The 25,942-nt window shown below is 45.6% G+C and overlaps 1 protein-coding gene across 16 annotated transcripts in view; it reads left to right on the forward strand.

Moving 5' to 3' along the window:
* Window positions 1-25,942, forward strand: part of LOC126356142 (bromodomain-containing protein 8) — a 482,606-nt gene that overhangs the window by 188,466 nt on the left and 268,198 nt on the right. For all 16 annotated transcript variants that reach the window (XM_050006870.1, XM_050006868.1, XM_050006864.1 and 13 more), the window contains one exon: window positions 21,760-21,900. In XM_050006870.1, coding sequence (XP_049862827.1) covers window positions 21,760-21,900 — 141 coding nt within the window. The remainder of the gene's footprint in view (window positions 1-21,759; window positions 21,901-25,942) is intronic.

A 25,942-nucleotide genomic window follows, 5' to 3' on the forward strand; every position in this document is an offset into this window, starting at 1 on the left:
AGGATATGATAAGTCAGCTTTGGTTTTGCTTCTTTATATTCAATTTCTGTTGCTCCCAGACAGCCTTCATCCTTCAAGACTATCATTCATTTTCATCCTAGATTCACTTCCTCCCATTTGCAAATATCTTTCTTTTGTGATATTCTGCTTTTTGTGTTGCTTAATTTTGATTCCAGTGTTTTTGATATCTTTGGCAATGTCATTGAGCCCTGTGGGTTTGGATGTTTAGCGTTTAGTAAGTTGATGATCTCCTTGGTTTGTCTCTTAGTATCCATTTAGTATATGTAGCCATAAAACTGTATTATTCTTTCCCTCATTACATCAGTTAGCTTTTCCATTTTCAAGTATAGCTCTCTGTTTGATCTTAATTGTACTCAGCATTTCTATTACTTTTAGGTTCCAGTATTTTCCTTAGAAATCTTCTTTCAACTTTTTCCAGTTTTTCAAAATCCCAAAATCTTGTAAATTTAAGTGTTCCTTCTGCATATAATGTTTAGGCATTACTATTGTTTGATAGTGTCTCAGTTCTGTGGTTTCAGGACTAAGATTTTTCATTATATGTGTTTCTCGTCATATGTTATGCCCTTTATAGTTAGTGTACTACTTTATTCTGTTGGTGTCCCTCCGTTTGTGTTGCACATTATCCATTCTCCTATGTATATAAAACCATTTGTTTTAGATATTGTGTTGTTGTGAATTGCAAGATTTTGAGGGGCATTTTTTTTTCTTTCCCCCCATGAACTGTATTTGTTTCAAATGATACTCTGTCATATTTTTCTATAGTTCTATGGTTTTTCTTTGTCACTGTCCAGCAATTCAATAATTAAAGCTATATTAACTGCAAAAACCTGCACAGTCTATGGTGATTTCATTTGGATTTCTTCCCAGCTGGTACACACTCAGTATTGGTGGATTTCCTGCATTCCTTCACTACCTTCTCTAATGTGCAGTTGAAAAGTAGAGGTGACAAACCATCTATTTGTCTTACTCCTGACTTTATTTCAAAAGGACTTGACAGTTCCATCACAAGTATTATTTTCAATGTTGTGTTTGTTAAAGTCCATTCATTTTTGTTATTCTATTTATTGACTTCAGATTCTTTGATAGTGTTTATTATTGCTTTTATATCAATTGTGTCATAGGATTTCTTAAAATCTAGAGAAGTTATCACATATGTCAAGTTTGATTTTCCTCATTTCTATTAGATTAGAAAATTTAATATTTTCTCTGCATAAAACCTTCCCTTCCTAAATCCCATTTGATTCTCACCTAGTTGTGGGTCAAATATTCCATCAGCTTTCCTTGAAAGTGCCACAGACAAGATCTTATATTTTACTGGCAGAAGGCAGATCCCTTTATAACTATTACAGGGTACATACGGCCTGGGACAACTGAGAGATCTGGGAAAAACCCAGGAATTTTTTCGTCCAGGAGAAAACTAGGAAAAACCCGGGAATTCTTTAGAAGTCCGGTACTTTTTCATCGTTTTTGTTTTCAGTTAAATTTTTGTAATTTTGACTGGTAAGAACCGATACTCTAACAAAGGATATTATTGTATCCCGCTAGTGCAGAATAACAATGTAGCAATAAAACATGAACCAGAGGAAAAACGAAAATAAAACTTAAATTGGAAAGGAAATGGGCCATATACAACAAAAAAACATTGCTCATAAAAGTGTCTGCCAACAGCAAAATGTGTCAAGGCTTTAGGAAGACAATGCAGTGCTTCGAAACAACAAATTGCCTCGAATGTGAGTGACATCATAACTGTTTACATTAGATTCGTTTCAACAGTTACGATCAGGATCATGCACATGCGCTGTTGAGTAGTACCTCCTCCCACTTCTGGCTTCAGAATTGTGGCTGTTCGCTGTCAAAGCAGTCGCGGCTAGATGCTACCGGAAAAAATGTTTTGCAAAGTGCCTAGCATCCACCGCACATTGGTCTATCGATTATTCATATGACTGAAACGCTTCCCTGTCAATTTTTGAACACATTCTAAGTTGATTTCTTAATGATTGCATAGTGTACGTGCTGTCTCTGTCAGAGGAATGTAGAAACAAACTTTCCTGCAGACAAAGGGCCTATACGAGCTGAGCAGAGTATTGCCCCTGTTCGGAAATATAATAGATCCAGGGCTGATGAGCGGAGCAGACTGACTTACGGTGGGGAAGTGGGTAGTCTCCACGTGACCCGTGTTTACATTTAGTGGTTTCGCTGTTTGCTCTTTGTTTACGGCTCTCACGTCAAATGAAAACAAATCTGTTTTCTGTGGCCGAGAGCTATCAAGTGAATTAAAATACATTCACATAATTGTGGAAGGCTAAAATATGTTATTAGTTTCAGATTGTATTTTATTTCCATCTTTCTGACAGTCAGGCATTAATTCCTTTGCAGTCAGTGAAGTTATTTTTGTCGATTTGAAAGAAATTTTCTTTCATTAATCTTTTCCGCTTAGGTAATCAATATATTTGAAACGAAGTGTTTAATTCCACACTATTGGCTAGTTGGCTAGTTTCAACTGTTCGCTGCATTTCAAGTGCACATTTTCACCTTCTAGCGCGTATATACAGGGTGGTCTATTGAGAGTGACTGGGCCAAATATCTCGAGCTTGTAGGGGCAAACCAGATGGCACTATGATTGGCTCACTAGATGGCACTGCCATAGGTCAAACGGATATCAACTTTTTTTTTTTTTTTTTTTTTTTTTTTTTTTTTTTTTTTTTTTTTTTTTTTTTTTTTTTAAATAGGAACCCCCATTTTTAATTACATATTCATGTAGTACGTAAAGAAATGTGAATGTTTTAGTTGGACCAATTTTTTCGCATTGTGATAGATGGTGCTGTAATAGTCACAAACGTCTAAGTACATGGTATCATCTAACACTCCTGCAACAAATGATGATGCCCAAGTAGCTGTTTTTGCTGCTGTTGCAGCTAATGCGCACATCAGTAGTAGACAAATTGCGTGACAATCGGGAATCTCAAAAATGCAGTGTTGAGAATGCTACATCAACATTGTACCTGTACCATATTTCTATGCACCAGGAATTGCATGGCAACTAATTTGAACGTCATGTACCGTTCTGCCACTGGGCACAAGAGAAATTACGGAACGATGACAGATTTTTCGCACGCGTTATATTTAGCGATGAAGCGTCACTCACCAACAGCAGTAACATAAACTGGCATAATATGCACTATTGGGCAACGGAAAATCCACAATGGCTGCAACAAGTGGAACATCAGCGATCATGGCGGGTTAATGTATGGTGCGGCATTATGGGAGGGAGGATAACAGGCCCCCATTTTGTTGATGGCGGTCTAAATGGTTCAGTGTACACTGATTTCCTACGTAATGCTCTACTGATGCTACTACAAGAGGTTTCACTGCATGACAGAATGGTAATGTACTTCCAACATGATGGATGTCCAGCACATAGCTCATGTGCAGTTGAAGTGGTATTGAATAGCATATTTCACGACACGTGGATTGGTCGTTGAAGCACCATACCATGGACCGCACATTCACAGGATCTGACACTCCCAGATTCCTTTCTGTGGGGAACGTTGAAGGGGATTTGCTATCGTGGTCCAAAGACAATGCCTGACAACATGCGTCAGCGCATTGTCAATGCATGTGTGAACATTACGGAAGGCAAACTACGCGCTGTTGAGAAGAATGCCATTACACGTATAGCCAAATGCATTGAGGTTGACAAACATCATTTTGAGAATTTATTGCATTAATGTGGTATTTACAGGTAATCACGCTGTAATAGCATGCGTTCTCAGAAATGATAAGCTCACAAAGGTGCATATATCACACTGGAACAACCAAAATAAAATGTTCAAACGTACCTATGGTCTGTATTTTAATTTAAAAAACCTACCTGTACCAACTGTTAGTCAAACATATGGCTCACAATTTTAGACAATTACAGCACCATCTATCACAAAGCGAAAAAAGTGGTCCAACTAAAACATTCATGTTTCTTTACATACTACACGAATATGAAATAAGAAATGGGGGTATCTATTTAAAAAATGCAGTTGATATCCGTTTGACCTAGCGGGCCAACCATAGCACCATCTGGTTTCCCCCTTCAAACTAGACAGGTTTCGTTCTTTGTAGTTTTTCCGTTTGACACTTATTTCGTGAGATATTTTGCCCGGTCATGACCAATGGACCACCCTATATATGCCATGATAAAAAACTAAACATAATACAGTACTGGCACTCCAAGAAAATTTACGTCCCGAAAACGTCACTGAAAAGCTTAATATCAGTTAGAGGCCTACTGCACTGGGAATCTTGACATAAGAATGTGCACTTTTAATGTGCACATTTCAGTATGCATCACAAAATTCTGATGTTCTCGGAGTATCCTCTGACATAATGTAAGGTATTTTAATGTTTAACATGTACAAACATACGGGCCTCCTACGTCATAGTAGCTGCGCAAGCGCGGTGGCGCCTGTTACCTGGTGCTCTTTGGCAACTGCTGAAACGAACCTATTTCTAACAGGTCGCGGGAAAATATTGTGGATGATGGTTTGAAAAGTGTTACTTTCAAAGTAAATTTCCTTTTATGCAAGTTGAACTATGAGCAAGAATGTACGATGAACTTCGTAAATCAGGGCGTTTGACTCTCATTCAAAAATCAAATCTTTGACGACGACGATTTAGAATATTTTCAAGCCCAGAAGATCAGACATTTAAATGTCCTTGTTAAAAATTTTACTGGCACATTTGTGTGATGTATCTTAAAAGTGTAACACGTGCAAAAAAGATCACCATTATGTGTGAAAGCTTAGTTTCTCTTGCAGCTTATTAATCTTTGAGACCAATATTATAGCTAAAAGTTTTTCTTTTCTTGTAGCAACACTGTGTATGTTAATTTAAACAGTTACCTTTTCCTATTTGTGTGTTCGCACTGCTTAACAGTGATGTTGCTATTGGCTGACTACATCACGTGTCCTATGCTCTGAATATCCGCTGTCATCGGCTGGTGAGATCGCTTGGCATGAGCTACGACTAGCTTACAAAAGTGTGTCGCATCTAAATTTCAATTCTTCCGAAAGTAACATGTGGTGTTTGGTGGAATTCGAATTTATACTTTTGTAATACAAAAATATGCAGTTGCTGCACACCAGAAATCTTTCCAAAATGTGTTTTTTTCCCCTGACTTTTGTTTTCTAAAGTGCCGGGAAATTCTACGCCGGTGTATAAAACCACAACCATTGAAAGGATTGATAAGTTTTAAAGTTCCGAGGAAAATTATGCTGTTACTGAATACGGAAAAAGTGTATTTTCATCCAGGAGAAAGTGTGTTTTTAACCGGGAAATCTGGGAAAAATTTGGGAATTTGTTTTCCTCGTTCATGTATACACCCTGAACTTCCCTTCTCACACTATTGTTACATTCTGTCCTGGATTTTCCATTGTTTGATTTTTGCCTGACAGCTTGTCTTCGATCCTAACCCAGTGCTGTTTTCCTTTGTTACTATTTTCTTTTGCATCTTTATACTCAATGTCCATCCTTCTCTTTATTCTTTCCTGTGTTTTTCTTGTCGCATTACAAACCTTACAGCACATTTTATTTATGAGCCACACTGTGTCAACCGTCTCAGCCACGCACAACAGTTGGCTACAAGACCATGCTGATTGTTGGTGCAGCATCTTATGTCCCACATTACTCCCGTGGATATAATTCGTCCTATACTTTCAAATAGATCAATCTCTCTGCATCATTTCCCGATTTTGGTGTGTTAACTCCCGCATGTTTCCAGAGTGCCACACGGTATTGTAACTCATCCTAAGAACCCCCACTTATTCCACCATCCAGTTACATCTGCCATCCGCCTTCTTCACAATTATCCACCCTCACAACTGCTACCCACAGTAATATATATGTTTTTATTAGTTATTCTTTACTTTGATCCTTGTGACTTCTCACCCGTTTTAGTGAGTTTTTGCCTTTCGCTATTGTCAACTCCCTCAGATTTCGTCTTGCTTCTGCCTTTTGCATCCATTTTATCCTTTTCATGAATTTTCTCATGTATTTGGATGTATTTGTGCTAAATTTTTCAGACATAATTCTATATTATTTATGTAATTTTTTGCATTTTTCCATCACCATGGATCCTTGCTCCTTCCATTTTCATTAATACGGAAAAGTTTCCTAATCCCTAGCCCGATCCCAGTCCCATGTATTGTTCCTGTGCTGTTGCATGGCTCGTGGAATCCCCCCCTAATGGCCTTACCATCAAATTATCCATCTCTGGCTGCCACCCCTCCTTCCACAACGACCTCCACCTGTTCAGATTCCACCAATCCTTACCCCTAACAAACTTAGTCCTGCAAAACCATATCAACCAAACACAAACCTCCTTGCAGTGCCTTCTCTTCATCCACAAAATTCTCCATCTATGCAAACCAAAATTCCTGGAATCCATAACACACAATGAAATTCTTGCCCTGCAGAAACTGGAGCAACAGGCACAATGCCACCTCAAGAAGCTCTCCATCGTGCCCACTTCCTACTCCCGCCATGGAGTACCACTGTCCACCAGCTCTACAACAACTTTGAAACCTCCTCCACATCCCCTCATAGCTGACAATCCCTGTCCTGCAGACCTACTACACTTACCTCACCTTCCACAACTCCCTGCCACCACCACACAGAATTCACAACCTAAACAGGCCCACAACAAAGACATGAACCTTTCCTACAGAAGTCTTAGCCCCACAGAAATATCAGTCCTTTCCAAAGGCCTCACCTTTTGCCCCACTCCCAAATCAATCGTTCAGGACTTGTTAAAGACTTTCTCTCCTTTTCCCAGTCCCTACACTGACAACACTTTGTCGCCACCAACCCTACCAATCAGATTCAACTAAAGACCATTACTGAATCCTGCCTAACTCAGTTCACTCCTCCATTCAAAAGTGATCTGCCCTCAAACCACCCCCTGTTAACTTTCCAGAATTTCTTAACCTCGAACCTTGCCTCACCATCATTCTCCAAATTCCTCCACATGCAAACTAACCTTTCAGCCGCAGAAAAAACTGCAGCAAACAATGTAAAAACTGATCCTGACCTTATAATCCTACCTGTGGACAAAAGCTCAACCACTGTTGTTTTGAGCCCCCCCTCCCGATGGGGCCCACAGTCCCTTTTGTGGGTACGTGTGTGGCGCACACAGGGCCCCAAGCTATTGCAGTCTCCTTTCATTTTTCCAAACTGCATTACCATCTCTGTTCTCCTCCTTCGCTGTCCTTGCTCCTTTCTCCCTGTCCCCCCCCCCTCCCCCCCTCCCCTGCTTTCCCTCTTGATGGACTTCTTCATATCGAACTGGCTACCCTGCTGGCTTAGTTTTCGTATGTGCTATTGTTTAGTTTTCTGTTTCCATCTCCTTTTTGGCATTTCCAACATTTTCCGTTCAGTATGAGCCATTTGGGGATGAACTCCCAACCTTGTTTCCAGGCTCCTCTCCCCCTCCCCTCCTTTTTCCCCTTGCATCCTGGCCCCTTCCTGCTAGGTCACCAGCATGGTAGCCAGTCTGTGTGGTGGGGCTGTTCAGTCCGTGTGTTGGGGCTGGTAAGTACCCCCTTGGCTGAGCCTCTTGACAACACAGGCATCACACTGCTAGTATCTGAGCTGTTAACACCTTGTGTATGCCAAGGAGTCGATGCTCATCACTTTGGGGCAATGGCCACTGTGCCAGATGGCCCTTTCTGTGGCTGGGTGGCGCCCACAGGGCGAGCCTCTGGTTGGAGTGGGTGGTATTAAGGCGAATGCCTTGCACATGAAGTGACAAAAGCTTCAACATTCTGGCCATTCTGTGGCTTTCTCTAAGAGTGATAGAAGACTTGACACTCCTTCTTCTGATCCTTCGGCATTCTCCTCCCTGGCTACACCCTGAGAAGAGTGTCAAGCTCGCCAGGTTGGGTTGAAACTTTTCCCTCGGTACGTGGTTTGTACCAGGACATACGGCGAAAGTTTTGCCATGATCAAGCCTTTGTTTTTCATAAAGATGATTGAAGATAAGTATGGCGAACTGGAATCCATGAGTAAAATGCGGTCCAGTTCTTTCTTATAAAGACATCGTCTGCTGCCCAATCTGAAGCCCTACGTGCTGGTGACCATCTCGGTGACATCCCAGTCTTCGTCACACCCCACCAATCTTTGAACTTGGTACAGGGCTTCATTTTCCACCGGGATCTTTTGCTCCAAACTGACGGGAGCTCTGTGCGAATCTTGAGTGCCGAGGAGTCAGATTTGTCCTCCGTGTACAGTGAAGCCCTAAAAACAATTACACCAATACAGGTGCCTTTATCTTGGCCTTCGGGGGGGATACCCTCCCAGAGAAAGTAATGGTGATGGTGAATCGGTGTGATGTAAAACCTTATATTCCACCACCGATGAGATGGTTTAATTGCTTACGGTTTGGACAAGTCTTCCCGCTGCATCAGTGATCACCTCTGTGGTGACTGTGGGTGCCCACTCCATGAGGGGAGTGCCTGTCCTCTTTCGCCAGTGCACATAAATTATAGTGCGTAGTATCCTCCACACTCGCCAGCATGCCCGGTGTATGTGAAAGAATGACGGATTCAAGAGTACAAGACCTTAGATCGACTTACCTACACCGAGGCTTCTCGAAAGTATTACTGGCTCCATCGCGCGCCTCTAACTTCTACTTTTGCTTCAGTTATGTCCATTCCCCCTCTTACCCCCTCCTCTTCCCAGCCCTGCCCCATTCTCTCCACACCTTCTGCCTCATCCTCACTCAACCCCACTCCCCTTCCCCATCAGTACCCATACCCACCCCTTCGGATGCTGCTCCCCCTCCCTCATCAGCAATACGCTCCACTTCCTCGACAGCTGCTGGTACTGGAGCTCCCTCCTGGGACTCCTCTTCCTGGTACCCTCCTACAGAAAGGGCGACCTTCAGCTTCACACATGCTGCGCAATCTGCGGCTGGTGGGTGACAAGATTCCCAGGTGTAATTCCGTGCCTGACCTCGCTGCAGTCTGCCCTTCTCTTCCTTCACAAGAGAAGGAGCAGAAACACAACAACAAGGGCAAGGCCCTTCCAGTACCCCTGAGGTGCCACCTTCCCCTCCTCCAGCCAATGAACCAACAGAGTTTGACCCCACCTATATGGACATTACCCCAACCTTATCGGTGATGGATGGCGACTCGGCGGCGTGACTGGCTCCTGTCCGTTTGCTTCCCATTTGGACTCCAGCTTGAGAATCCTCCAATTGAATTGTGATAGCTATTTGCATCACCTCCCGGATTTGCACCCCCTTCTTTCCTTCTACTTTGCTGCTTGCATTGCTCTCCAGGAGACCCATTTAGTCAATTCTTATCACCCACCCATTGTGGGTTCCACACTTTGACGAAACCTAATTGGCCCCTTGTGGGCTTCTGGTGGTATTTGCATCTTGGTCCACAAGAACATTGTTAATAAATGGGTTCCTCTCCATACCACTCTGGAAGCAATTGCTGTCTGGGTCCATCTGGCCACTCCAATCACAATCTGTAATCAAAGTACTTACAGGCATTCAGCCAGGTTGAATTTTCGACAACTGCCGATATTTCGGCGGATGCACCCTCCGCCATTTTCAAGGCTTAACTGCAACGACCAGACGAAGTGCAGAAAACACGAGAGCTCGGTTCTGCGAGTCTAACAGAAAAGATAACACACACCTAAACAAAAGCCACCAAAGATGAACGAAGTCAGAGCTATCGATAGTAAGAAACTATGGACAGGTAGTTGAGGAAACGTTAACTCTGTCCCTATGTTTATTAACAAGTGAAAGAGCAGGATTCCAGGCAGAGTTTAAACAAAAGCCTCCATCCCTATTCACAAGGTTGCTAGCCAATTTAATTTCAACAGACTCCTTAATCACACTATCCCAATAGCCGGACGTGCATGCTAATATCTCGGTATTATTATACCACATGGGGTGACCAGTGTCCAAACAATGTTCGGCAATAGCAGATTTGCTAGGCTGCTGTAGTTGCGTGTGCCGTTTATGTTCAATACACCGGTCCTCCACGGTCCTGATCGTCTGACCAATGTATGCCATGCCACAGGACCGTGGAGGACCGGTGTACTGAACATAAACGGCACACGCGACTACAGCAGCCTAGCAAATCTGCTATTGCCGAACATCATTGTTTGGACACTGGTCACCCCGTGTGGTATAATAATACTGAGATATTAGCATGCACGTCCGGCTATTGGGATAGTGTGATTAAGGAGTCTGTTGAAATTAAATTGGCTAGCAACCTTGTGAATAGGGATGGAGGCTTTTGTTTAAACTCGGCCTGGAATCCTGCTCTTTCACTTGTTAAAAAACATAGGGACAGAGTTAACGTTTCCTCAACTACCAGTCCATAGTTTCTTACTATCGATAGCTCTGACTTCGTTCATCCTTGGTGGCTTTTGTTTAGGTGTGTGTTATCTTTTCTGTTAGACTCGCAGAACCGAGATCTCGTGTTTTCTGCACTTCGTCTGGTCGTTGCAGTTAAGCCTTGAAAATGGCGGAGGGTGCATCCGCCGAAATATCGGCAGTTGTCGAAAATTCAACCTGGCTGAATGCCCGTAAGTACTTTGAACATAGTTTACGCCAGGAGAAGCTCAGGTCTCACAATCTGTAATGTCTACCTCCTGCCTGACAGGCCGCCCACATCCATTGCCCTAACCACCCTTCTTCAACAACTACCTTCTCCCTTCTGCTTCTAGGGGACTTTAATGCCCACAATCCTCATTGAGGTAGTCACACGACGGCACTTTCTCTACTATCGACCTCTCTATCTGCAGTCCCAGCCTTCTTCCCTCCATTCAGTGGGGTGTCCACAATGACTTATGTGGCAGCGACCATTACAGCAGTGTTGATGAGTGTACACAGACTGACTGCCACCATTCTTTCCGCTGCTGTTTCAACTGTCCCTTCTTCCTCGGGTTTCTCCCATTGGAAAATGGTCCCTTGGTGAACTCTGGAACTTGCTGTGGCCATAAAAGACCGCCGCCGTGCTCTTCAACACTTCAAGCAGCACCCTCTACTGCTATTCTTCTGGTCTTTAAATGATTCCGCACCCGGGTCCGTTACCTAATCAAATTTCAGAAACGGATTTGCTGGGAATGATATGCGGCTGTCATAAGACTGCATACCCCCTCTTCACAAATCTGGGCGAAACTCGGGTGAATTTTTGGCCTTTGTCCTCCCACCGATGTTGCAGGAGTTTCTGTGCATGGTGTTGTCCTTATCCATCTGGACTTCGTCGCAGAGCATTTCGGCCAATACTTTGCCCAAGCCGCTGCATCAACTCAGTATCTGCCCACGTTCCTCCTCCTGAAAGAGCCTACCATTTTCTTTCGTTTCTCACTGCTTGGAGCCTTATAAAGCACCATTTAGCGAGTGGAAATGCACCAGTGCCCTCGCTCTTTGTCCCGACACGGCTCCTGGACCAGATTGGATACATAACGAAATGCTGCAGTACTTATTGGTGGCTGGCCACTGTCTTATACTGACCCTTTTAAACCGTCTGTGGAGTGAGGGTGTATTTTTTACCCAGTGGCAAGAAAACATTGTCATTCTGGTGTTGAAGCCAGGGAAGCCACCTCTTCAGTTGGATAGCTACCGTCCAATTAGCCTTATCAACACCCTTTGCAAGCTCCTTGAATGCCTGGTGAGTCAGCAGCTGTTTTGGGTCCTTGAATCCCGCGACCTTTTGTCATCAGCTCAAGGTGGTTTTCACTGTGGCCACTCTACAGTGGATAACTTGGTCCACCTGGAGTGTGCCATCCAGTCGCCTTTTGCCTATCGGCAACACCTCATTGCAGTCTTGTTTGACCTGCATACAGTCTAAGACACCACATGGCGCAACCACACCCTCACCACCCTTCACGAATGGGGCCTTCATTGTGCTCTGCCCATTTTTATCCATAATTTTCTTTCTTGTTACTCTTTTGGGTCCAAGTTGGTTTCTCCTACAGCACTTCCTACTGGCAAGAAAATGGGGTTCCGCCGAGTTCTGTGGTGAGCGTCCCTCTCTTTCTCGTTGCCATTAATGGTCTGATAGCAGCTGTTGGGGTGACATTATCCTCCTCTCTGTATGCTGACGATTTTTGCATCTACATCAATTCCTCTGTCATGGGCTCTGCAGAATGCCGTCTACAGTGGGCAGTCTACCGGGCGCAATCTTGAGCTCTCTCCCATGGCTTTCTGTTTTCGGTGTCCAAGTAATGTGTCATGCATTTCTGCCATTGCCGTACAGTCTATCCCCATCCGGACCTGTTTGTCGATGGCTAATCTCTCGAGATGGTGGGCACCCATCACTTCTTGGGTCTAGTCTTCGATGCGTGGTTGACATGGCTCCTTCATCTTCACCAGCTGAATGAAGAGGACGTTCTGGTTACATCTCAGTGTTCTTAGATGTCTGTACAATACCACCTGGGGTGCAGACTGCTCTATTCTCCTGTAATTGTACAAAGTGCTGGTCCGGTATCATTTAGACTACAGGAGTCCTGTCTATGGTTCTGCGTCACCTTCAGCATTGCAGATATTAGATCCCCATTCACCATTGTGGGGTACAATTTGTGACTGGTGCCTTCCAGACTAGCTCCGTGATTAGCCTTCATGCAGAGGCAGGGATTCCACCACTGCGAGTTTTGCGCCAACAACAGCTTATATCTTACGCGCTCTGCCTTCGCTGCACCCCAAAGCACCCTAATTATGGTCTCCTTTACCCAGACTCAGAGATCAACCTCCTGCGGCAGTGGCCATGATGTGGGCTTACCATGGCTGCCTGTGTTCAGTCACTCTTTTCTGAGCTCCAACACTTCCCTTTACTACCTCTTTTTTTCCGCTCACGCACGTATCCCTTCATGGCGCGTCTCTTGGCCACAGCTCTGTCTTGATCTCTCCATCAATTGAAAGGATTCTGTCCCTCAGGGGGCTCAGCATTCATTTGCTGGGTACGGGCTTGGTGAACTCGGGGTCCTCAAGCTGTGGACTGGTGTGCGCCGCCAGTCTGCTGATACTGTAAGCTCTGGGCATGCTTCAGCGACCACCATTTGGCACAACGGTGGAACATTGTGTGTCTTAGGGACCGGGGATCTTGGCTTGGTTCCCTGGATCGCGAGAACGGTACATACCTCTATAAAAAACCCTTCAATCTTAAGGTGTGCTGCGCGCCAATAAGATGCATGGCTGTTGAGGTGGAACAGTCGCTAGCGGGCAACCTCTGGGGAACCTGCCGCATCTCAGTTGTACAAGGCTTATCCAGGCATGCTGGGCTCTGTCTGGATGGACGTAAGTTTCCCTAGCTGCTCGTGGGATGACCATGACTAACACGAATTCTTCCTCTTTTCCTCCTCCTAATTTTTCGCTGGCCAGTGGGATGGGTGGACTGCTGGTAGGCACTACCGCCCAATCCAACAAGAGGGCTAGGTTAGCCAGTCCTCCTGACTCCGGCGTCAGCAAACGTACAGCAGTTCAGAGTAACAAAGCACATTCTGAAAACCAGAATGTGTTTTTAATTATAAAAAGGAAAGAGGGTTCCTTTGAAAAGGTTTCGCCATTCTATATCCAAAAGGGTCTAGAAGGAATAGCTGGAACTTTAAAATCAGTGAAGCGTTTACGGAATGGGACACTGCTTGTTGAAACATCAACTGCTCAGCAAGCAGTTAACCTTCAAACAGCTAAAAGCTTGGGGGAATACACTATCGATACAGAGCTCCACAGCACCCTGAACTCCAGTAAAGGTGTTGTTACCTGTAGGGATCCCGTGGACATTCCTGTAGAAGAATTAAAGAGTGAGTGGGCTCAGGAGGGAATTGTTGATGTTCAGAACACCATGAAAAGGGTGGATGGAAACCTGGTGAAATCAGACTCCTTCATTCTTACTTTCAATACCCCCAAACTCCCAGAACACGTCAAGGCAGGATTTCTTCGACTAAACGTCCGGTCTTGTGTCCCAAACCCAATGCGCTGTTTCAAGTGCCAGCGTTTTAGGCATACAACTCTAGGGTGTAAGGGAGAAGCGATGTGTGGCAACTGTAGTAAGGCTGCCCATGACGGAATTGACTGTTCGTCGCCTGTCAGATATGTAAACTGTTCTGAAAGCCACCCTGTTTGGAGTAGGGACTGTAGAATCTTCCTAGAGGAACGTAAAACACAAGAAATAAAAACTAAGCATATCCCCTACGGTGAAGCCAAAAAGATCTTTAAGGCCATGCAGCCCCCCACATTCGTTACGTCCTTTGCTTCCATTGTTCAGAAGCCGCCTCTGAAGGTCGATGCATCTACACAGACGGAGGTTGTTAGTGCTGGCACGAACATATGCACATGTCAGTGCACTTGCAAGGCAGCAACTGTATCAGAGCCTGTAGCCCCTCCTAGAACAGCAGAGAAAGGTACAGTAGCTCACATTGAAGAGCCCCAGGCATCTCCGACTGCTGAGGCTATTCCAAAGCCCAGCATGGTCATAAACGCCCCAGCTCCGGTTCCAGCCAAGCCCTCTAAACAAAGGAAAGCCCATGTGAAGCAGCACCAGCAGATTAAATCGGCTGGTAAACCCTCGGATCATGTTAATGTGGTCCTGCTAGACACTTCATCAGACTCTTCCCCAGAGCTGATGGATTCTGAGAATATGGGGCAATCATCTCGCTCCAAGACTGAGCCTCCACCCGCTGCAGTCTCCCCACCTTGGCGGAAAGAGAGGCAGAAAATACAACCATCGTGATGGCTCCCATACTACAATGGAACCTGCAGGGGTTCAGGACACATGTGGAGGAACTACGTCTCTTGATTCAGGATAGACCTATGTGTGTATGTCTGCAAGAGACAAATTTCAGTGAAACATACACCCCAGAGCTACGTGGTTATGTCCTCCACAAAAAGGACGACCTGAGTGGACAGAGAGCTCGAGGAGGAGTAGGTATCTTCGTCAACACAGACTACCACTCCTCGCCTCTCTCTCTCCCTCACGACGGATTTACAGGCAGTTGCAATATTAGTACATGTGCGCCATATGCTAACAGTATGTTCGCTTTACCTGCCCCCACGCGATGTGCTTGACGAAGAGGCTCTCAGTGATCTTCTTACACAGCTCCCCCACCCCTTCATCCTCTGTGGTGATTTTAATGCACACAATATGCTTTGCGGCTCTGTGAGTACTTGCCCCAGGGGTAGAGCAATTGAGAGGCTTCTTCTGTCTACCAGTGCCCATTTGCTAAATACAGGTCAAACCACGCATTTTTGCATTGCAACTGGGTCGTTCTCTGCCATTGATCTCTCGCTTTGCTCTCCAGCCATCGCCCACACTGCTGCATGGGAAGTGGTTAATGACTTACATGGCAGCGATCACTTCCCCATCCGTATTCATCTGCCACATGCAGTGGAACCAGAAAGGAAACCGCCTCAATGGGTGCTTGGTAGAGCCAACTGGGCACTGTATAGTCAACTCGCCCGGTTTGAACATCGGGTCAGTGTCCAGGAATGGGTGGATCATATTACTGAAGTGATCCACCGTCCCAGTGAAGCATCCATCCCACAGTCCACGGGACAACCGAAGCGGCAGCCTGTCCCTTGGTGGAGCGAGGAATGCCGCTGTGCAATCAGGGCTAGGCGGGCAGCTCTGCGTAGGTTCAAATGCCGGCCAACTGTAGAGAACCTTGCAGCTTTTCGGGTGACGAGGGCAAAGTGTCGTCGGATTATACGAGAGAGCAAGAAGAGGTCGTGGCAGGCGTTCCTGGACTCCATCAACCGTTCCACTTGTTCCACGAAAGTATGGGAAGCCATCTGGAGGATTTCCGGTAAACATAGCCGTTTACCGATAGCTGCTGTCCTGAACCAGGGATGCCTCCAAACGACACCCAGAGCCATTGCTCAGACGCTGGCAGAGCATTTTCCACAAAGTACTGCCACTGCAAATCAGGATCCAGCGTTTCGTCGCTACCAGGCGACTGTCGAAAGAGCAAACTTAGACTTTCGGTCGAACAGTTCTGAGGCGTACAACTCCCCTTTCTCTATGTGGGAACTTGACGCGGCTCTTAGTGAGACATCTGACACTGCACCGGGTTACGACCGCGTCCGGTACTCCATGCTTCGACATCTGCCAGCGGTGTCAAAGGAAATGTTATAATCTCATATGGCAGACAGGAGTGTTCCCCACCTTGTGGCGGGAGGCAATCCTCATCCCTCTCCTCAAACCAGGAAAAGACCGCACATGTCCCAGTAGTTATCGTAGTATCTCCTTGACAAGCTGTGTCGGAAAGACCCTGGAACGGATGGTTAACCAGCGTCTGGTCTGGCTGTTAGAGACCAGACAGCTCCTTAGCCGCTTTCAGTGTGGATTCCGAAAATTTCGGTCCACGGTCGACAACATGACCCTCCTAGAGATGGCTATTCAGCAGGCTTTTCTCCGTCAGCATCACTGTATTGGTATCTTCTTTGATATCAGTAAGACATATGATACTACTGGGAGATACTGTATTCTTGCACAACTGCATCAATGGGGCTTTCGTGGCCGCCTCCGAATTTTCATTCGGTCTTTCCTGTCTCAGCGTTTTTTTCGGACCCGCATTGGTAACACACTGTCTGATCGCTTTGAGCAAGAGAACGGTGTCCCCCAGGGCAGCGTTTTAAGCGTTACCCTCTTTGCCATAGCCATCAACAGTATAACGTCTACAGTGAGGAGTCCAGTACAGTGCTCCTTATTTGTGGACGACTCTGCTGTTTTCTGTTCCTCCTCCAGTGTTTCAACCATGAGCCATCAGTTGCAGTTAACAGTGTGGCAGTTAGAGGAGTGGGCTGCAAAGACGGGTTTTCGGTTCTCTGCCGATAAGTGTGTTTGTGTTCATTTTAATCATTCTCGTCGTCTTTTTACTTTGCCTGCCTTGCATATGGGGGATACTGTCCTACATTTTAGAGACACAGTGCGGTTTCTGGGCCTAATTTTTGACTCCAGGTTGTCATGGCTGCCACACCTACGTGACTTGAAAGCCAGAACCCTGAAGGCACTCAGCATCCCGAAATGCCTCAGCCACAGGTCTTGGGGAGCGGACAGGGCGCGTCTCCTTCAGTTTTACCGAGCTTTCATGCGTTCGCGGTTGGACTATGGGTGCACAGTATATGGGTCAGCGAGGCCTTCTTATTTGCAGACCCTTGACGCTGTTCACCATGCTGGGATTCGACTGGCCACAGAGGCTTATCGGACCAGTCCCATACCCAGCCTCTGTGCTGAGGCTGGGGAACCACCACTTACCATCTGGCGGCAGCTCCTGCTGGTGCGCCAGGCTTGTAAGTTTCTTGCAGCTCCCAGCTCGTCTGCTCAAAATGTTGTTGCCCATCCACCTCTGGACCGCCTTTCTTCCCACCGGTCCCGGGCAACGTTGCCATTTGGGATCCGTGTGCAACGTGTACTAGAGTCCCTCGGTGTGGAGTCTGTACAACCCCAAATCCAGGGTTTTAACCGCCTGCCACCCTGGTTACTGAAGAGGCCCGGAGTGATTTTAGATTTATTGCAGTACAAGAGAGATTGCACTCCTGCCACCGTTTTTAATGCAGTATTTTCTGCCATTTTATCTGAGCAACACGACTATGTAGCTGTTTTTACGGATGTGTCGAAACAAGAGGTTCTGTTGGGTGCTCAGTTGTTTTTCCAGATCGTGTCTTCAAGGTCCGCCTGCCTCAGACTTTCGCTGTCATTGATGCAGAATTGTCTGCGATCTTGCAGGCACTGGAGCACACGAGACATTCTTCCTCTGCTAAATTTCTTGTCTGTTCCGATTCACTCAGTGCCCTTCACTTATTGCAACGTTTGCATCCGGCAGACAAAACTGTCCAGACCATCCAGGGCACCCTCCTCCGACTACAGTAACTGGGGAACGTTGTAGCTTTCTGCTGGGTTCCGGGGCATGTCGGCATTGCTGGGAATGAAAGAGCAGATCTCGCAGCCAAGGAGGCGTGTCTCGCCCCACAAGTATCTCAGTGTGCTATCCCCTTGCACGCACTCACCTCGCCGTTGAGCTCACGGGTTACGCGTCGGTGGGAGGATGAGTGGCTGGAAGTGACTGACAATAAGCTCCGTATAGTCAAACCCACAACGCGTGTGTGGTGTACTTCCTTTCAGCCCCATCGACAGGATGAGGTTCTCCTCACTCGGCTTCAAATAGGCCACAGCCCTATGACGCATGGCTACTTGCTCCGGCGACCCTCCAATGTGTGGTGCTTGCAGCGTCCAGGTCACTGTGTGCCACATTTTATTGGATTGCGTTTTATTTTCTGACCAGCAGGCCGCAGCTGACTTGCCAGGGGACCTGCCATCTCTTTTAGGCAACACTTGGACGAATGTGGCTAAAGTTTTAAAGTTCTGTGACAAGTCAAATGTTTTTACAAAGATTTTAGGGAGAGGATTTTAATTTGCTCGCTGTGTGACAAGCTAGCCCATATTTTATGTAAGTGGGCAGCCAATAACAATTTCCTGTGACATTCTTGTTGCTATGTTTCCCCTTTCCTTAGGTTTTCCTTTCTTATGTAACATTTTCCTTCTTTTTCCTGCTTTCTTTGAGTGTGTGCTTTAGTTTTCTTAGGTCTGTCCATGTTCATTCCTTTTAATGTGTGTCAGGGCGCTAATGACCTCGATGTTGAGCGCCCATAAGCCCCAACACACCACCACCACACCCTCAGGAGGCCCTTCGCCACCAATTCTACTGTCTCCTCAGTTCATTCCAGGCTTCAGAAGTGATTTATACTGATGGCTCCATGGTTGCTGGTCACATTGGTTATGCTTAAACCTGTACGAGACACACGGAACTTCGTTCCTTGCCAGATGGCTCCAGTGTTTTTATTGCAGAATTGGTAGCCATCTTGTGCGCACTTGACCATGTCCACTTCTGCTCAGGACTGTCCTTCCCTATTTGTAGTGACTCCTTGAGTAGTTTGCAAGCTGTCGGCCAGTGCTTGTGTCACCACCTGTTAGTCACAACTATCCAGGACGCTCTTTCCTTGATCAACGTGGATATTCAGTGTTTTAATTTGGACCCCTGGCCATGTTGGGATCTCTGTCAATGAACTTGCCGATCAACTGACTAAATTGGATACTAACAGGCCATCTCTTGTTATTGGCATTTTGGAAATAGACCTTTGCTTGGCATTATGTCATCAAGATTTGGGACTTTGGAATGCACAATGGCACACTCTTTCTTCGCTGAACAAGCTCAGGGTGATAAAGGATTCTACAACAATGTGGCCTCTTGTAAAGCGTCTGTCATCCTTTGCCGGTTCCGCATCGGCCATACATGGCTGGCTCACTGTTTTCTCCTCTGTCTCGTGAGGACCCCCCCCTGTCGTTGTGGATTGATGTTGACTGTGGGTCACCTCTTACTGGACTGTCCCGACTTAGCCGCCCAGCAACGGACTTTGCTTTCCTGATTTGCTACCCCTGGCATTAGCTGACAATGCCTCAGCGGCTGATCTAGTTTTAAGATTTATTCATGAAGCGGATTTTTATCGCTTTACTTAAGGATGGGACCTTCAACTTTATCAGTGGGTGGAGGGGATGGCAGGCTGTCTTGCTCCCCCCTTCGCCCTGATTGGACTGGCTTCAATTGGGGTTGGTGGTTCACCCAAGCTATCTGCCTTCCCACTCCTTTCTTTATGGGGTCGGTTTTATCTTGAGTGACTGTCTTGTCTACCTGTTCTTCCTTCATGCCCCTGTCATTAGTCACTTTTTTTCCCTCTTCTTTTCTTCCACCTTCTTCCTTCCTTCTCTGTCAATAATTTTTAATTTTATGGCCATTGTAGTTCCCACTTATAGTGTGAGGCTTAATCAGTTTCAATTATTCCAAGCTTGGAGGGACTGATGACCGCGTAGTTTGGTCCCTTCTCCAATCCAACCAACCAACTGTTGTTTTGAACTGCAAGGATTACCTGGCGGAAGGACTCCGCTAGCTGTCAGGTACTTACAAACCTTGCCACAGTGGCCGCTTTGCAGTAATCCAGCAGTATTTCCAGTCACTACTCAAATCCATAGGCCCATCCCAGGACCTCTCCCCAGAATCCATCTCTCTACTGACCCCTACCAGTCCCCGCACCGATACCTTTCTTAAGCTTTCTTAAGTCAATAAACCTAACCACACAGGATGCCCCGTTGTGGCTGGTTACTCAGCCACCACTGAGAGAATCTGTGCTCTCATGGACCAACACCTTCAACCTGTTACCCGGAACCTACTCATCTATATAAAAGATACGAACTATTTTGAAAGAAATGTGTTGAAGAGCAGTGCGGCTGTAATTTTTATTGCAGTGTAAAATCCACTAGATGGGCTTTTCGTAACAAGCTCTATCTTTATATACAGCAAGAAGATAAACCTGTGTTACTTAGATAAAACGAGTTTCATGATGGCTCTTCTATATATGGTGTAGGTGCAGTGTCGGCTACTAGTGTTGTGAATGAAACATTGTGCTAACTTCTAGCACTTCAAAAGAATCTTATGAAAATTATTTGAGGTGTGTATATGTACTCATATCTATGAGAAGAGCATTTATGGAAACAAGTGAACAAAAGAAGCTTGATACAATGACAGAACCTGGCCTGAGAGCCCAATCTGGTGGTGGTTACAGCACATTATCTGATTCTGGCTGCCATGCCTTTCGATTTCAGCACTGTTCTCACAACGCTTTTGAGAAAAGTTCATACAGGAGCATTAAAAAGCATTACTGCATTGTAGTTAAACAATGGTAAATCACTGTACTTATCTTTTCAAGAGCTTTTAATTAATGTTTAAGTACATTGTTCATTTAAAAAATTATTAACGTGACAACATGCTTACTTCAGTTTTTCAGTTGATACAAGATTAAGAGGTAAGTGTGTTACAAAATTGTGCCCCATGTGCATACTATTGTTTATCAAAAATTTCATTCTGATACTTTAAAATTTCACAAAATAAGTTGTATTACTCTTCTTCTCTCTTGTACAAGTGTAAAACACCATCCTTCACCAACATCCATGTACACATTAATTTAGAAATAATGGTCAAGGCATACAGTCCAATGGTACACACAGTCAATGTGGAGACTCTCAGTATTTGGGTCCTTACATTATTTGATTCCATACATCATTGTTTAGATTGGTTAAAACCAGTTTGTATACCGAAGACCAATAGTTAATGCTTTTGTTACCTCAGATATTTTGACACTTTGCACCTATCATGGAATGTTAATGTCAGTGCATGCGCGCACACAAACACACACACACATACACACACACACACTCACACACAGAGAGAGAGAGAGAGAGAGAGAGAGGGGGGGGGGGGGGGGGGGGTGTAGTTATTAGTGTAACTGTGATGCTGAGAAATATATCTGATCTCATTCAGTGCACTAAATCTCCACTTCCATGTATTAGGTGGCATTCTTCACTTTACTTTGGCAACTGTATCTTATTTCACAGAAACCTCATTGTACACAGAACCACTGTGAAAAAGACAAGTATCACATGCAAGATTGGAGGTACTTAAAACATGAATGTCAGTTAGAGAATAGTTTCTCTGGAACATTTTTTGAGGCTTGTGTGTGAAATGTTTACTAAATTAACATTTAAATTGTTCTTTTCTGAAGAACATTGCTAGTTCAATCCATTCCTGTGGTGACATTTTGCTGTTCATATTTTTATTTCACTATTATCACTATAAATCTCTGATTTCTGTTTTTAAATATAATTCTGTACTGATACTACATAGGGAGGATGAACGAGAATATAAGGCATGGAAGAAGGCAATAATGTTGGTATATGGTCGATTGGCAACGCATAAGTATGCTTCACTATTCCTCCGACCCATAACTGACGACCAGGCACCAGGTTACAGCGGCATTGTACACAGGTATAATTCATTTGAAGTTATTTATAAAATATATTAGTTAGATAGTATATCAGTAGTAAGATATTTATTTTGCTAATGTATTCTGTCAAGCACTCATAGAATTTTCTTAATAATATCTGTTATATTTTCACATATTTCAGCATTAGTAGTTAACTATAAGTAATTTGCCGAATCAGTTTGTAGTTTATGATAGGAAATAACTCTAACTTGGAATTTGATCAAAAGCATATTTAGCAATCATGTCTTGGTTATTGTTTATTTGCAAGTATTCTTTCCAAATGAAAGTGTGGTGATGTTGACTCCTCTAAATGTCCTTCCCTTCAAGGGGGGAGTAAGGGGGATAAACATTAATCTGCAACAGAATTTGACTTTCTACTTTGCTTCCCCCCCCCCTCCCCGAGGGTCCAGGGGAGAGAATAGGCCCGAGGTATTCCTGCCTGTTGTAAGAGGTGACTAAAAGGAGTTTCACACATTTCGGTCTTTATGTGATGGTCCCCTGTAGGGATTGACCTCCATTCTTCAAAATTTTCCCAAAGAGCGAGCCACTTGGGGAAGGGCGCCATACGTGGTGCATCGTGTCCATCATGCATTGAGATCTTTAGCCCACTTCCTTGTTGTCGCATTTCCGTCCTGCTCATTCTCCATCTCTTGGGTGAGGAAACCTTCCTGGGTGCATTTTCCACCATGCACTATGCAGTGTTGCTTTCTGCGTCGACGATGACCATGGTCTTCTTTGCACCTAATATCCAGCACGGTAGCCAGTCCGTTGTGGGGCCACCATGTACCCTGTTGGTTATAGCCACCTGACCACAAGTGATTGCTCTGCTGATGCCTGTGTGCCATAAACTCCCCACGTGTGCCAAGGGGTAAACACCCATCCACCTGAGGAATCGGGACGCCTGGCAATGGCCATCCTGCCAATTGGTCTTTGCTGCGGCTGGGTGCCACCTGTGGGGAGGGCCCCTGGACGGATTGGGTGGCATCAAGGTGGATGACATTCGATGAAGCGTAGTCCATCATCTCTTGTTGGTGGTGAAACACCAACAGTCTGTAAGCGTTCATAAGCTCAATTCAACACACAGAAATATGACCCCAAATCGTTCCCCTCCCTGGCCACACCATGGGAGGAACATCAGGCTAAGGATGGCAGCAGATCTTATTCACCCCAGTAACTTGTATGTTCGAGAGCTCGTAGGGTATCTTTCATGAGGATGAACCCTCAGTTTTTTGTTGAGCATTTAGATGACAAGTTTGGGGAGGTGGATGGATTATCAAAAATTAGATCTGGTTCAGTCTTGATCAAAACAGTATCTTCTGCCCAGTCATGGTCGTTACTCACTTGTGACAAGCTGGGGGAGGTTTCTGTAACCATCACACCCCATAAGAGCTTAAATATGGCCCAGGGTATAATATTTCACAGGGACCTTCTTTTGAAGCCTGACTATGAGTTGCGCGCCAATTTATAATGGTGAGGTGTACATTTCATTCCCGGCGGGGTCAGGGATTTTCTCTGCCTCGTGATGGCTGAGTGTTGTGTGATGTCCTTAGGTTAGTTGGGTTTAAGTAGTTCTAAGTTCTAGGGGACTGATGACCTAAGATGTTAAGTCCCATAGTTCTCAGAGCCATTTGAACCATTTGTTTTTTGTACATCTCAGCCAGCATGTCCACCGGGATCAGAGGGATAATTAGGTTGCCACCGGTGCCTTCATCTTAGCCTTCGAGGGTGATACATTACCTGAGAAGGTCAAGGTGATGGTCTACTGGTGTGATGTAAAGCCCTATATCCCTCCCCCGATGAGGTGCTTTAAGAGCTGGAAGTACGGCCATATGTCTTCCCGGTGTACATCCAGCATCACATGCGGAGAGCACTATGCGCCTTGCTCACCTGACTGCAGAATTCTCCAGAAAGAAAGGAAAACCACGGAGTACAAGATGCTGTACAGACTGACCTACACTGAGGCTAAGAGAAAATTTGTTTGCCTGCATGCTGTGTATATGATATCCTCTTACGCTGCCGCTACAACAGTTCTGGCACCATCAGCTCTGCCAACCCCAGTCACCTCTCAAAGCCAGAAGACTACACCTGCCACCTTGATGGTCGGGGGCATTTCCCTCCCTGTCGCTCCCACACCACCTACTTCAGGAACAACACTCCCCCCTCCAAGCCATCTGGGACACCTGTTCCCTCTTCTAAGCCGAAGAAGCATAAGTTTTCTTCGCCTTCTCTTGCTAGGAGGGGGCCCATTGGGTCAGTCCCTTCCCAGGTTTCTGCTAGTAGGAAAGATGACACCCGCCAGTGGCTGAAGAGCTCAAAAGCAGCTGGTCGCAGGGCTTCACACTCATCCTCAGTCCCAGAGACTGAGCCAGTGAAGTCCTTCCAGACAGGTGAACCCAAGGATCAGCGAGAAAAATCTGAAAAGAAGACCCGTAAGACCAAGGAAATAGCGGTGGCACCCACACCACCGCTACCTACAAGCTCTGTGTCTGAGGATGGGGTGGAGATTCTGGCGTCTGCTGAGGACCTAGATCTCGCCAGAGCCTCAGACCCAATGGATATAGACTGCTCAGGCAATAAGTCGGTGGAAGCAAGTGACCCTGAGGCATGAACTGCCTCCCAGTCTCATGAAGATGCCATCCTCCAGTGGAATTGCGGCAGTTTTTTTTCCACTGCCTGGCTGAGCTACGGCAACTGTTAAGCCTTACACCTGCTATCTGCATTGCCCTCCAGGAAACCTGATTCCCTATAACGTGAACCCCTGTCCTCTGCGGCTATAAGGGATATTACAGGAACGGTAGCAACTATAATCGAGTGTCAGGTGGAGTTTGCATTTATGTCCTAAACTCAGTCGTAGTGACACTGTGCCCCTTCAAACCCCTCTTGAAACAGTGGCTGTCAAAATAAGGATGACGCAGGAAATGTATATCATCCTCCAGACGGTGCTGTACCCCTGAATGTATTAGCTGCACCAATTGATCAACTCCCTAAACCATTCCTACTGCTGGGAGATGGTAATGCCCATAACCCCTTGTGGGATGGCACTGTGCTTACTGGCCAAGGCAGAGATGTCGAAACTTTACTGTCTCAACTCATCCTTTGCCTGTTAAATATTGGGTCCACCACACATTTCAGTGTGGCTCATGGTAGTTACTCAGCCATTGATTTATCAATTTGCAGCCCAGGACTTCTCCCATCTATCCACTGGAGAGCACATGACGACCTGTGTGCTAGTGACCACTTCCCCCATCTTTCTGTCATCGCCCCAGCGTCATGTCCCAGGACACATACCCAAATGGGCTTAAAATAAGGCAGACTGGGAAACGTTCACCTCTGCTGTCACTGTTGAATCTCCCCCACATGGTAACATCGATGTAATGGTTGAGCAGCTGACTACAACAATTGTTTCTGGGGCAGAAAACGCGATCCCTCGCTCTTTAGGATGCCCGAGGGGTAAGGCAGTCCCTTGGTGGTCGGCGGAAATCGCCGAACCAATTGAGGAGCATTGGCGAGCCCTACGGTGGCATAAGCAGCACACTTTCCTGGGATTCCTCATAGCCTTTAAATGGCTCCATGCCCCTGATCGCCAGCTTATCAAATGTCAGAACCAAGAGTGTTGGGAGAGAGAAGTCTCGACCATTGTGTGCTATATGTCACCTTCCCAAGTTTGGGTGTTACCGTAAATGACATATAATCTACCGACACAAACATGATTGGCGAGCACTTGGCACAAGCATCTACATCGGAGAACTGTCCCCAGCCTTTGGCACTCTTAAACAGCAGCTGGAAGGGAAAGTCCTCTCTTTCACTACACGCCACAGTAAATCCTATAGTGCCCCATTTACAGAGTGGGAGCTCCTCAGTGCCCTTGCACGTTACCCTGACATAGGTCCTTGGCCTGATTGAATCCACAGCCAGATGATTAAACATCTCTCATCTGACTACAAGCGACATATCCTCGTCGTCTTCAACTGAATCTGGTGCGATGGCATCTTTCCATTGCAATGGCAGGAGAGCACCATTGTTCTGGTACTTAAACGTGGTAAA

This window comes from Schistocerca gregaria, chromosome 3, assembly GCF_023897955.1.
Source record: "Schistocerca gregaria isolate iqSchGreg1 chromosome 3, iqSchGreg1.2, whole genome shotgun sequence".
Classification (NCBI taxonomy): domain Eukaryota; kingdom Metazoa; phylum Arthropoda; class Insecta; order Orthoptera; family Acrididae; genus Schistocerca; species Schistocerca gregaria.